This window comes from Equus caballus, chromosome 3 (assembly GCF_041296265.1).
Source record: "Equus caballus isolate H_3958 breed thoroughbred chromosome 3, TB-T2T, whole genome shotgun sequence".
In the NCBI taxonomy this organism is placed as follows: domain Eukaryota; kingdom Metazoa; phylum Chordata; class Mammalia; order Perissodactyla; family Equidae; genus Equus; species Equus caballus.
In genome coordinates this window covers 19,421,165-19,432,770 of record NC_091686.1, presented here as the reverse complement: position 1 = coordinate 19,432,770, position 11,606 = coordinate 19,421,165, and the positions used below count along the sequence as shown (strand labels likewise).

The window sequence follows — 11,606 nt, the reverse complement described above, 5'->3', positions numbered from 1 at the left end:
CCATAGAGACCGGAAGTGTGTCCCTCTTGCTTCCGGTCCTAGATTTGGAGCCAGCGCCCCCGCTGGGCCGGAGGGGAAGTGACGCTGCTGTCGGGAACATGGCAGCGACGGCGACTGTCCCATCGTCGGCTACGACCTCGGCCACGACGACAGCCACTGCAGCGGCTCTCGGGGAGGTGGAGGATGAAGGACTCCTGGCGTCGCTGTTCCGGGACCGCTTCCCGGAGGCCCACTGGCGTGAGCGGCCCGATGTGGGCCGTTACCTCCGGGAGTTGAGCGGCTCGGAGCTGGAGCGGCTGCGGCGCGAGCCCGAGCGCCTGGCGGAGGAGCGGGCGCAGCTGCTGCAGCAGACGCGCGACTTGGCCTTCGCCAACTACAAGACCTTCATCCGCGGCGCCGAGTGCACCGAGCGCATCCACCGTCTCTTCGGCGACGTGGAGGCGTCGCTCGGCCGCCTGCTCGACCGCTTGCCCAGCTTCCAGCAGAGCTGCAGGTGCGGCGAGCCCGGCGCTAAAGGGGCTTTTAACGACTCTAATAGCTGACATTTATGATGATAGAAATAGCTAACACTTACGTGGCTCTTACTACGTGTCAGGCTCTGCTGTGAGCATTTTCTTAATCCATTTAAACTTCACAACAGCCTTCGAGGCAGGTACTGTTATTCCCATTTTATGTATGAGGAAGTTAAGACTCAGAGGTGACTGTCCAAGGGCACAGCTAGTAAGTTTCGAAGTCAGAATTGGAACCCAGCAGCACCTCCTTCCCCCATAGGTGTTGTGAGCACTAAACCAAGAGAATCCATGCAAAGCACTTATCCTTGGGTCTGACATAGTTAACGCTTTACACTTGTCATCTTAACATATGTGCATGTTTGTGTAAATATATATGTACACACACCAGCTCAGACCAGAGGTCACCTGCTCCAAAACTCATTAATAGGAAGCTGACAAGGAAATGCTCCCATTTGGGGGCAGCAAAAATTATGAAAAAAAATCCCTCCTTTTTGATCCATCTTCTGCCTCCCTAGATCTTAAGTCCATTATCCCTAATTCTGCCTCCCAGCCTTTCATGGTAAAAGTTTCTTTTCTTTTGGGTCTTTGGATATTTGACAATAGCTTTTGTACCCTTCCACCCGCCTAGAATAAATAGGGGACTTCATAAAGCCGGTCTCTGCAATTATGAAGAAATGGAGCCTGTGGTGGGAACTAAGGTTGAACGATAGCATAGGAGATTAAGAGGCTGAGGGAACTGGGGGTAAGGCTGTAGCTTGTAGGCTAGTTCAGTGCATTATTACCAAAATAATAACAGCTTTTATTAAAGGAACATTTACTGTGTCAGGTTCTGTGTTGAATGCTTTATACATATCATCTCATTTAATCCTCACATCCTTATGAGGTGGTTCCTACTGCTATTTTACCAATGAGGAAACAGTTCAGAGAGCCTAAGTACCTTGCCACAGCTAGTTAAGTGGCAGATCTAGGTTCAGATCTTTTTATCATTTATTAGTTGTGTGATCTTGGACAAGTTGCTTAATCTCTCTGGGATCAAAGTTTCCTCAAGAGTAGTAGTATTTACCTCAAAAATTTGGTGTGAAGATTAAATCAGATAAATCATCCAGCCCAGTGCCCAGTTCATATTAAACGCTTGGTAACTGTAGCTAAGGTTTGGGTGCAGAGCAGTGAGCAACCAACATTCTCCTGACTGTTACTAGGAACTTTGTGAAAGAGGCTGAGGAGATCAGCTCAAATCGACGGATGAACACGCTGACTCTAAACCGGCATACAGAAATCTTGGAAATCCTGGAGATTCCTCAGCTCATGGACACCTGTGTTCGGAACAGCTATTATGAAGAGGCCCTGGAGCTTGCATCCTACGTCCGCCGACTGGAAAGGAAATACTCTTCCATCCCTGTCATCCAGGTAGCCAGCTTGCCCAGAGAGGACTGAAACTGACGTGCTTGTAATCAGTAATTCTGTGGTCATCACCGAAACTTTAGGCAGAAGATTTAGGGCAACTCCCTGCAGTTTCACATCAGTTTCTGCCAGCAAGGCAGGCTTGAACATAAGAGGTGCATTCACTCAATTGTTCAACTGATAAATGTTAATCGTGTGCCAAGCACTAATGTCAGTGCTCGGGATACAATGTGAACAAAGCAGATGAGGTCCTGGCTCTCATCAGTGTAACCCGACTATTGGCAAATGAGTGAATAAATAGTATGATGCTTTCAGATAGTCGTGAGTGTCTGAAGAAAATAAACCAGAGAACGTGGTAAAAGAGACTAGGGTGGGTTACTCTGGGTAGAGTGGTCAGGAAAGGCTCTTCTGGAGAGCTAACATTTATGCTGTGACACAGGTGATGAGAAGGTGCCAACCACAAGAAGATGTGGGGAGAGAGCAAACCAGAAAGTGGAAAGAATAAGTACAGAGGGCTGAGGAGGGAAGAAGTTGGAATGTTTAAGAAATACAAAGACATCCAGTGTGACTGGATTGCAGCAAGCAGGGGGAAAGCGTCAGGAAGCAAGTGAGGCAGGAGAACCAGCAGGACCTGCAGCCACAGTGAACCAGATCTTTGTTAGTGAACCTGTATGCATCAGCTTTAGAGAATCTACTTTGTGTGTCAGGAAACCAGTGGGAATATTGGTCTGCAATAGTCAGGGTTAGTGGAATGGGTTCCAGGGAGTGTCTTTCCCTATGTGTGTGTAGTGTGACTCACCCCCTTTATTGTCAGGGCATTGTGAACGAAGTGCGCCAGTCCATGCAGCTGATGTTGACCCAGCTGATCCAGCAACTGAGGACCAACATCCAGCTCCCTGCCTGCCTCCGTGTCATTGGCTTCCTGCGGCGCATGGATGTCTTCACCGAGGCTGAGTTGAGGGTGAAGTTTCTTCAGGCCCGAGATGCTTGGCTCCGTTCCATCCTGACTGCGATCCCCAATGAGGATCCCTATTTCCACATCACAAAAACCATCGAGGCCTGCCGTGTCCATCTATTCGATATCATCACCCAGTACCGTGCCATCTTCTCAGATGAGGACCCTTTGCTGCCCCCTGCCATGGGGGAGCACACTGTGAATGAGAGTGCCATCTTCCATGGCTGGGTGCTGCAGAAAGTCTCACAGTTCCTGCAGGTGCTGGAAACTGACCTTCACCGGGGGATAGGCGGCCGCCTGGACTCTCTGCTGGGCCAGTGCATGTACTTTGGGCTGTCCTTCAGCCGGGTAGGGGCTGATTTCCGGGGCCAGTTGGCTCCAGTTTTCCAGCGGGTGGCCATTAGCACTTTCCAGAAAGCAATTCAGGAAGCAGTGGAGAAGTTCCAGGATGAAATGAACTCCTACACCCTCATCCTGGCTCCAGCCATCCTGGGCAGCAGTAACCTGCCTGCTGCTGTGCCAGTCACTCAGCCAGGAACCCTGCAGCCGCCCATGGTGCTTTTAGATTTTCCACCCCTTGCCTGCTTTCTCAATAATATTCTGGTCGCCTTCAATGATCTGCGCCTTTGCTGCCCTGTGGCCCTGGCACAAGATGTGACTGGGACCCTGGAGGATGCCCTTGCCAAGGTGAGCACATGCTGTTGGCTCTCTACTGGGACCTTCCTTGGTAACAGGTGGCCAAACTTTTGTAATAACCCAGTTCCTGTGACAGTGGTGCCTGCTGACTTAGAGAGGTTTAGGGATTTTTCTGGTTGAGACGCTCTGGTTAGTCCCCCTGCATGGGACCTAGCAGTGGCTCACCTGTAGTAACAATTCAGTAATGTATTAGTTTTCTATTGCTGCATGACAAACTTGCACAACCATAGCAGCTTAAAACAACATACATTTATCATTTCCAGTGTTGTTTTGTTTTGTTTTTAGATTGGCACCTGAGCTAACATCTGTTGCCAATCTTCTTCTTCTTTTTCTTCTTCTCCCCAAAGTTCCCCAGTACCTAGTTGTATATCCTAGTTGTGAGTGTCTCTGGTTGAGCTATGTGGGACGCCACCTCAGCATGGCTTGATGAGCGGTGCCATGCCCACGCCCAGGATCCAAACCAGCAAAACCCTGGGCCGCTGAAGTGGAATGCACGAACTTAACCACTTGGCCATGGGGCCAGCCCCTCATGTCCAGTTTGTGTGTGTCAGGAGTCCAGGCACAGCAAACTGGGTCCTCTGCTCACAAGATTACAATCAGTGTCAGCCAAGCTGTGGTCTCATCTGGAGCTCGGGGTCCCCTCTTAAGCTCATTCACATTGGCTGATTTCTGTTCCTTACAGTTGTAGGACTAGGCCTTCAGCACCTAGAGGCCGCCCCACTCCATAGGCAGTTCATGTTGTGGCTTTTTGATTCTTCAAGGCCAACAGGAGACATCCCTCCTTCCTGAGTCTCTTTTAGGGATGTTCTCAACCCTCCTTTAAGAGGCTCATCTGATTAAGTCAGGCCTACCTAGGATAATCTCCCTCTTGATTAATTCAGAGTTAACTGATTAGGGACTTTAATTACATCTGCAAAATCCTTCACCTTTGTGCCATACTCTATTGGTTAGAAACAAGCCACAGATTGTGTCTGCACTCAAGGGGGGGAGATTACAAAAAGGAGTGGATAGCAAGGGGCGGGAATCACAAAAGCCGTCTGAGAATTCTGCCTAACACAAGTAACAGTACTACCACTACTAATATCCTAGTATGGTGCACATTTTCTACACATTTAAATCTTTATATATGGGGATGCTTCTTAAAATGGATGACATCTTATAAATCGTCAGCCAAGTGGCAGTTGTGATGTGGTTGTATAAAATCTTTCTATTGATGTTCTCCTGTAATAAAGAGCAAGAAAGCATGAGCACTGACACTTTTTAGAGTCAATGGAATTCAGATAATACTAATCAGCTAATATTTATGTAGAACTTACTTTGTGCCAGGTGGCATTCATCATATTTTACATGTATTAAGACTTGATCATCACAACCCTATGAAGTAGGTCCTGTTGTTGGCCCTACTTTAGATGAAGAAACTGAGGCAGAGAGGGCATGGAGTACTTAAATAATCACTTGGAAGTCACAGAACCACTAAGTGGCACAGCTGGGACTTGAACCCAGGATGTCCAGCACCTGAGTCTATTCTTAACCCTGTCACTGTGACTCCTGTCTGTAATGTCACGTAGGCTGCTCTGTTATTTATATATGGAACTTTCTTTCCAGCTGTTTTCTTCTTTACAATTTTCTAGTGGTCCTAGCTTCCTGTAACCTCAAAGGCCTTACTCAGTAGAAACCTTTTAGAGATTTGCTTCATTTTCCTGGATCCAATATAGTTCTAGTCCATCTCCCATGGGAGTCAAGCACAGTGTAGTCTCTGTATAATTTCATGATGCTCTTCCACTGGAACTGGACACTGTTCCATTAATGAAACAAGTTGGGTCAGAAATACACCAATGAAGTGGCAGCACTCTGGAGATTGACCACAAGTCTGAATTTAAACAAGATAGTGATATAATGTACTGTTTGGAACTCCTTTCTTCATGAAAACTTGAGGGATGCACATTTGTGCTTAGTTTCATGCACTACTGATGGTGATAGACTACCCCAGTGATTGATGGTGTCCTTGTCTCTTAGGTAACCAAAATAATCCTGGCCTTCCATCGTGCTGAAGAGGCTGCCTTCAGCAGTGGGGAGCAAGAGCTTTTCGTCCAGTTCTGCACTGTCTTCCTGGAAGACCTGGTTCCTTATTTAAATCGCTGTCTCCAGGTCCTTTTTCCACCAGCTCAGATAGCACAGACCTTAGGTAAGAGAAAGGAGAAGAAAAGATTTTTTTAAACTGCTTTATTGATATAATTCATATACTAAATAATTCACCCATTTGTAAAATTCATTGTTTGGTATTAAGTGTACAGAGGTGTGCACCATTACCATTTTGGAACATTTCCATCACCCCAAAAAGATCTCTCATGCCCATCTGTAGTCATTCCCCAATCCCACCCTTAGCCCCTGGCAACCACTGGTCTATTTTCTTTTTTGTTTTGTTTTGTTTTGAGGAAGATTAGCCCTGAGCTAACATCCACCATCAATCCTCCTCTTTTAGCTGAGGAAGATTGACCCTGAGCTAATATCTGTGCCCATCTTCCTTTACTTTTTTATATATGAGATGCCTGCCATAGCGTGGCTTGATTAAGTGGTGCTTAGGTCTGCGTCCAGGATCTGAACCAGCCAAGCCGGGCGGGCCACCAAAGCTGACAGCGTGACCTTAACTGCTATGCAATCGGGCCAGCCCCTGATCTACTTTTTGTTGCAATAGATTTGCCTTTTCTGGACATTTCAAATGAAATCATACAATATATGTGAATACCTGGCTAAATGGAAGAAGCCAGTCACAGAAGAACCACAGATTGTATGATTCTATTTATATGAAATGTTTAGAGGTGTTTTAAAAATATTTATCCCAAACTGTCTTCAGTTCCCTGTGCCCTCTCTCTCTGCGCCTGTGAAGGGGGCGTGGGAAGCACTGCTCCAAGGGCAGTGGGCCAGCGATGGCACCAGCAGAGCGGCTGCTCTCCGCTTTCCCCCAGCTTCTGCCTTGGGCCTGTCACGGGGAACCGGTGCCTGCCTTGGTTCTCGGGCTCTTACTCCATCCGCCCTACACTGTGCTGTTCCAGATCACCTTCAAAGTCTCACTTGACAGTATAGCTTCCTGTCCCATATCATAAAGATGAATTTTGTGTGGAAATATGGTAGCTGTGTCTGAACTTCCTCTAAGTGTTTTTTCTTTCCTGTGACATCAGTATTTTAACTTATTAAACGTTTTTTCCATTCCCTTTCCCTACCATGGGTCAGGCGTTCCACCCACTCAGCTCTCCAAGTACGGAAACCTCGGGCACGTGGACGTCAGCGTCGTCCAGGAGCCTCTCGCCTTCATCCTGCCCAAGAGGGAGACGGTCTTCTGTCTAGACGAGGAGGAGCTGGTGCCCGAACTCCCAGCCCCGGCCCCAGCACTCCCCGCCGAGGAGCCGCGCCTCGAGCCTGCCACTCTGGCCTCCTCTGAGGCGGGGCAGGAGGAGGAGCCTGGGTCGGCGGAGCCGCTGCCGCCTGACGCGCCCGGTGCGGGCCCCTGACGGGCCTTCCCGCCGCCGACCGGCGCGGTCCCCGGGCTCGGGCGCCGGGCTCCCGGCAGGGCCCGCTGAGAAGGAGCGCCGCCGCGGGTGTGGAGGCCTCGGAAAGCGCGAGTGCGTCCCAGGGGAGAGGCTGCCGAGGGATTCAGGAGAGGAGACCGAAGGGGGAACCTCCGAGTGCTGCTTGTAAAAGGCTGATTGTACGATAAGAAATGGAATTCAATAATAAAGCTGACTGACGTCACCGAGAGGCGGGCTGCGCAGTGTGGGCGGTGCCAGCGCCCCCGGGAGGCGCGTGGGAACTACGCTTCCCGGCGTTCCTGGCGGCGGAAGCCTCGGCTACGGAGGCCGGCGAGGGACGCGGGTGGGTGGCTCCGCTTGGGCGCACCATGGGCCTGCTGCTGGGGTCGCTGCAGGCGAGGGCGCGTCGCTGCACGGGGCCGGCCCTCCTGTGGAGAGAGGGGGTGGCGGGCGGCAGCGCCCGGGCCTGCAGCTCCACGCCTGCCTGGGACGGCCTCGAGGGCCCGGCGCGCCGGCGCTCCTACTGGCGCTACCTGCGGCGTCTGGTGCAGGGAGCGCCTGAGCCGCCCTACTCGCGTGTGTGCCAGGTCGGGGACCCGGCGCTGCGGGCCGTGGCAGCCCCGGTAGAGCCGGCACAGCTGGCGGGGCCGGAGCTGCAGCGGCTGGTGCAGCGGCTGGTACAGGTGATGCGGCGCCAGCGCTGCGTGGGCCTGAGCGCGCCGCAGCTGGGGGTGCCGCTGCAGGTGCTGGCCCTGGAGTTCCCCGAGGCGCTGTGCCGCGCCTGCGCGCCGCGCCTGCGCGAGGCCCGGCAGATGGAGCCCTTCCCCCTGCGCGTGTTCGTGAACCCCAGCCTGCGGGTGCTGGACAGCCGCCTGGTTACTTTCCCCGAGGGCTGCGAGAGCGTCGCCGGCTTCCTGGCCTACGTGCCCCGCTTCCAGGCCGTGCAGATCTCAGGTGCGGGGCGGCGAGGGCCCTGGGGTGGCTGGGTAAGCGCGTTCATCTGTTCCGTCTGTGGAGGCGGCGGCCTCGGATCCCACGAAATGGTTTCTGCGAAGTTCCAGTTAAGGTGTAGACACGTTGACGGCTGACCAGCGGAGCCTCCTGGCATGAAGAAAGGGCAGGACCCGGGAGCGGAGGGGGTTCAGGCCCGACAGATTGGGATGGGGAAAGAGGCTCCTGTGAGAGCAGAGCCAGCTCAAGTGGGGCACAGGGGTGAGGGACCCAGTCCCACTGTTAGTTCACACTCGGTCCTCTGCTCTGCCCTCTTGTTCGCTCTGTGTCTTTCTGTCTCTAACACACACACACTTCTGTTCTAATTAGATTTGTCATGGTGGAGTGAAAAGTGGGACCCAGTTTTGCCCAGTCCAGGATAATGAGGCAGCCATCCCCGGTCTGTCGTACCACAGGATGTTTTGCCGAATGTGGTCCTTTGCTGGAGTTGGGATGATTGTTCCTCTTGAGCAAGGCACTTAGTCTAAGAGGGTCAGAAAGTCGACGGTATCCCACTATTTTATGTTGTACCAAGCTGAAATGCTTTGTTAGGAATTGAAAGCAAACAGCAATATTTCAGAAGCGCCGGGAGTGTTCAGAGGGGAAGCACCTTGGGAAGATCATTTCTCATCTCAGCCCCGTAGTGGCCCACCAACCGAACTGTCAGAGTTGGGAACCAGGTTGAATACTTGGTAATCGGCAGAGTTGAGGCATCATTTATAGGAAGGACAGGGGCTGCTGTCAACATTCCCTTCTGATGCTGCCTCCTGTGAATAGAACAGCCAGGGACAGGGAGAGGGTAGGGAGGTTGGCAGTGATGCAGTTCAGCATGTCCTTACCCAGGCTGTCACTTCCTTTGCAGGGTTGGATCCTAGAGGAGAGCAGGTGGTGTGGCAGGCGAGTGGGTGGGCAGCCCGCATCATCCAGCATGAAATGGACCACTTGCAGGGCTGCCTGTTCATTGACAAAATGGACAGCAGGACATTTACAAACATCCACTGGATGGAAGTGAATGACTAAAGCTTTCCTGCTACATCTGAGGATTCTGAAAACCAAGACAAAAACATTTCAGCTGGGCATGTCTGACTTGGGATCGACTTGGTATTGGCTTGGCTCTAACAGAAAACAATAAACTTCCAAAGCATGGCAAACTGAGATGGAGGAAGATGTTTAAAGTGTTTGCCCTGAAATGAACTATGAACAAAAAATAGTGCCTTCAACTTGAGAAGAAAAATAACTTCCCTAAAGGAGTGAACATTTCCTGGCAATTTTGTATGGAGATAAGTGAGGTAAATAAATAGCCATTCTCAGTAGACATTTCTTTCTTTCTTTCTTTTTTGAGGAAGATTAGCCCTGAGCTAACATCTGCTGTCCATCTTCCTCTTTTTGCTGAGGAATACTGGCCCTGAGATAACATCCGTGCCCATCCTCATCTACTTTGTATGTGGGGATGCCTACCACAGCATGGCTTGCCAAGCGGTGCCGTGTCCTCACCCGTGATCCGAACCGGCAAACCCCAGGCTGCCGAAGCAGAACATGTGTGCTTAACCACTGTACCACCGAGCCAGGCCCTCAGTAGACATTTCTTAAGACTTGTGTAATCTCTTCTCAAAGCCAAGATTTGATAATAATGTGGTTCCAAAATATCTGAAAGCTGTGTTTAAGAATGAAGGTTAAGGTGGTTGACTGTCTTCACTGACTTCTTTTGACAAAGGGCTTGTGGTGTGTCTTACCTGCAGTGTCTCCTTTGCCTTGGACACCAGTGTCCTTGTGAGGGTAAAACACAGGGCAGAATGGCCCCGGTCCATGGAAGTGTTTAATGACAATACTACTGTAAATGAGCGCCCACACATTTTAACAGGTTCAGATACAGTTTAGTAGGTCTCCAGCTTTTGCCTTCCACCTTTAACAGAGCTGGGGAAGATTTTTCTGCTGAGATCTCTTGGGCAGCTGGTACCTGGCTATTCTTTGGGAGGAGGCCATGGAGCACGGCTAGGGGAGGGGTGACAGTTGAGAAGGAGCAATGAGCCTCTTTCTGTCACAATTAGAACAGAAACAGAAAGCAGAACTTGTGCTTCCTGGTCACCACACTTATTTTGGAAAAATAAATTAGCATCATGCTGGCCAATGTTTAGCCTTAAGACACTGTCAAGCTTTGTCAAGAGGTGAAGGAACTCATTTCTTTACATACTTGTCTTACCTCATTTTTATGCCAAGTTTTGCAACACAGGTTCTCTTACCAAACAAAGTCCTCAAAATCCAAGTACTTACGTAGTAAGTCCAGTAAGTTGTTTAGAGAAAATGTGCTTTAAACAGCAGTTAATTAAAGGAACACAGAGACCCACTGTCCTCTATGGCTTTCTCTAAACGGGCCAAGTCTGGGGGCCTGTGAGGCCAAGCAAAAGTGAACTGGCTGTGTGTGCATTAAATGTTGGAGAGGAACAGGACGCGGCAGTGCCCCGAGGTGAGGTTGAAGACCCAACTATTGGGGAAGTCTCTAGAAAGCGCTCATTTATACTGAAAACATGGGTCCTTATGAAAATTAGAATTCAAGGAGCCTCCTTTCCCTTGGACAATGTCCAGAAGCTCCTGCAGGGTGGCACCAGAACATTCTGATGCTTCCTTACAGTGCTCTGAGATTAACATCCCTTAGTAATGCCTTTGTAATAGAGATCAGTAGCATATGCCTGCAGCTTTTTGACCCAGAGGCCCAAGAGTAAGTGATTGCTCAGAATGGACCTCGGAGAAAGCCTGAGACTATCTTGCTGAGAATATGTGAGAATTACTGGTGTAACCAAATCCACATTGGAGGAAGGATTTGGTCAGCTAGCTCAAGACACTACAGCCCAAAGGCAACAAATCCTCACATTTCCAATAAGGAAAATTTCTTCCACCTCAGGCAGATATATCAGTCACAAAACCACAAACACAAATCAGCATCTTGAGCTAATAAAAGTTTTAGAAGTCAACTTCCACAGTGAAAGCCAATGTAGGCAGAAGGTTTAGAACAGAAACCCCAGGTAGGGAAGAAGTGAATTTCAGATTAAGCATTTAGGGCAGGAAATTCCTCTGCATATATTAGCCATGTTTACCATAGATGGTGAGGCGTCAGCCTGTTTGTTCAGCCTCATTAGTGAACGGGACATTGATTCACCCTGTCACTGGTGGCATAGAGAGAGAAATGGAAAGGCAGGGCACCTGTGAAAGCTGTCACTAGAACTATGAGGATGAACCACAGCCCTAAAGTTTCTGTTAACCCCTGTGACCTGTCAAGGTGTTCAAGCAGAAATGAGGAAGGTTCAAAAAACAAGAAGCAAGGACCTGATTCAAGTAAAGGTACCTGGAGGTAGAATTAAAAAACACAGCTAACTAACATCAAGCAGTACAAGCAGGGGACAGCTGTTAGTCCAGCATTTACAAACACTAATTGGTGGCTGAGGGCACATGACTAACCAAGAAGTCTGTGGGAATTCCTGAGTGAGGGACAAAGATTCCAGCCACAGTTGCTGCATAAGTGTCATTTGC

At 49.9% G+C, this 11,606-nt stretch overlaps 1 protein-coding gene across 3 annotated transcripts; it reads left to right on the top strand.

Moving 5' to 3' along the window:
• Window positions 1–78: 78 nt before the first annotated feature.
• COG8 (component of oligomeric golgi complex 8) lies at window positions 79–9,772 on the top strand. Of its 3 annotated transcripts, XM_070263064.1 has the most exons (6): window positions 99–493; window positions 1,712–1,919; window positions 2,728–3,555; window positions 5,581–5,749; window positions 6,796–6,972; window positions 8,944–9,772. In XM_070263064.1, the coding sequence occupies exons 1-6, from the start codon at window positions 99–101 to the stop codon at window positions 9,099–9,101; spliced, it is 1,935 nt and encodes a 644-aa protein (XP_070119165.1). In that variant the 3' UTR covers window positions 9,102–9,772. The 3 variants fall into 3 exon arrangements, with proteins under 3 accessions (XP_001497236.3, XP_070119165.1, XP_070119166.1); XM_001497186.6 differs by lacking the exon at window positions 8,944–9,772 and having other exon boundaries at window positions 79–493; window positions 6,796–7,318; XM_070263065.1 differs by lacking the exons at window positions 5,581–5,749; window positions 6,796–6,972.
• Window positions 9,773–11,606: the final 1,834 nt, after the last annotated feature.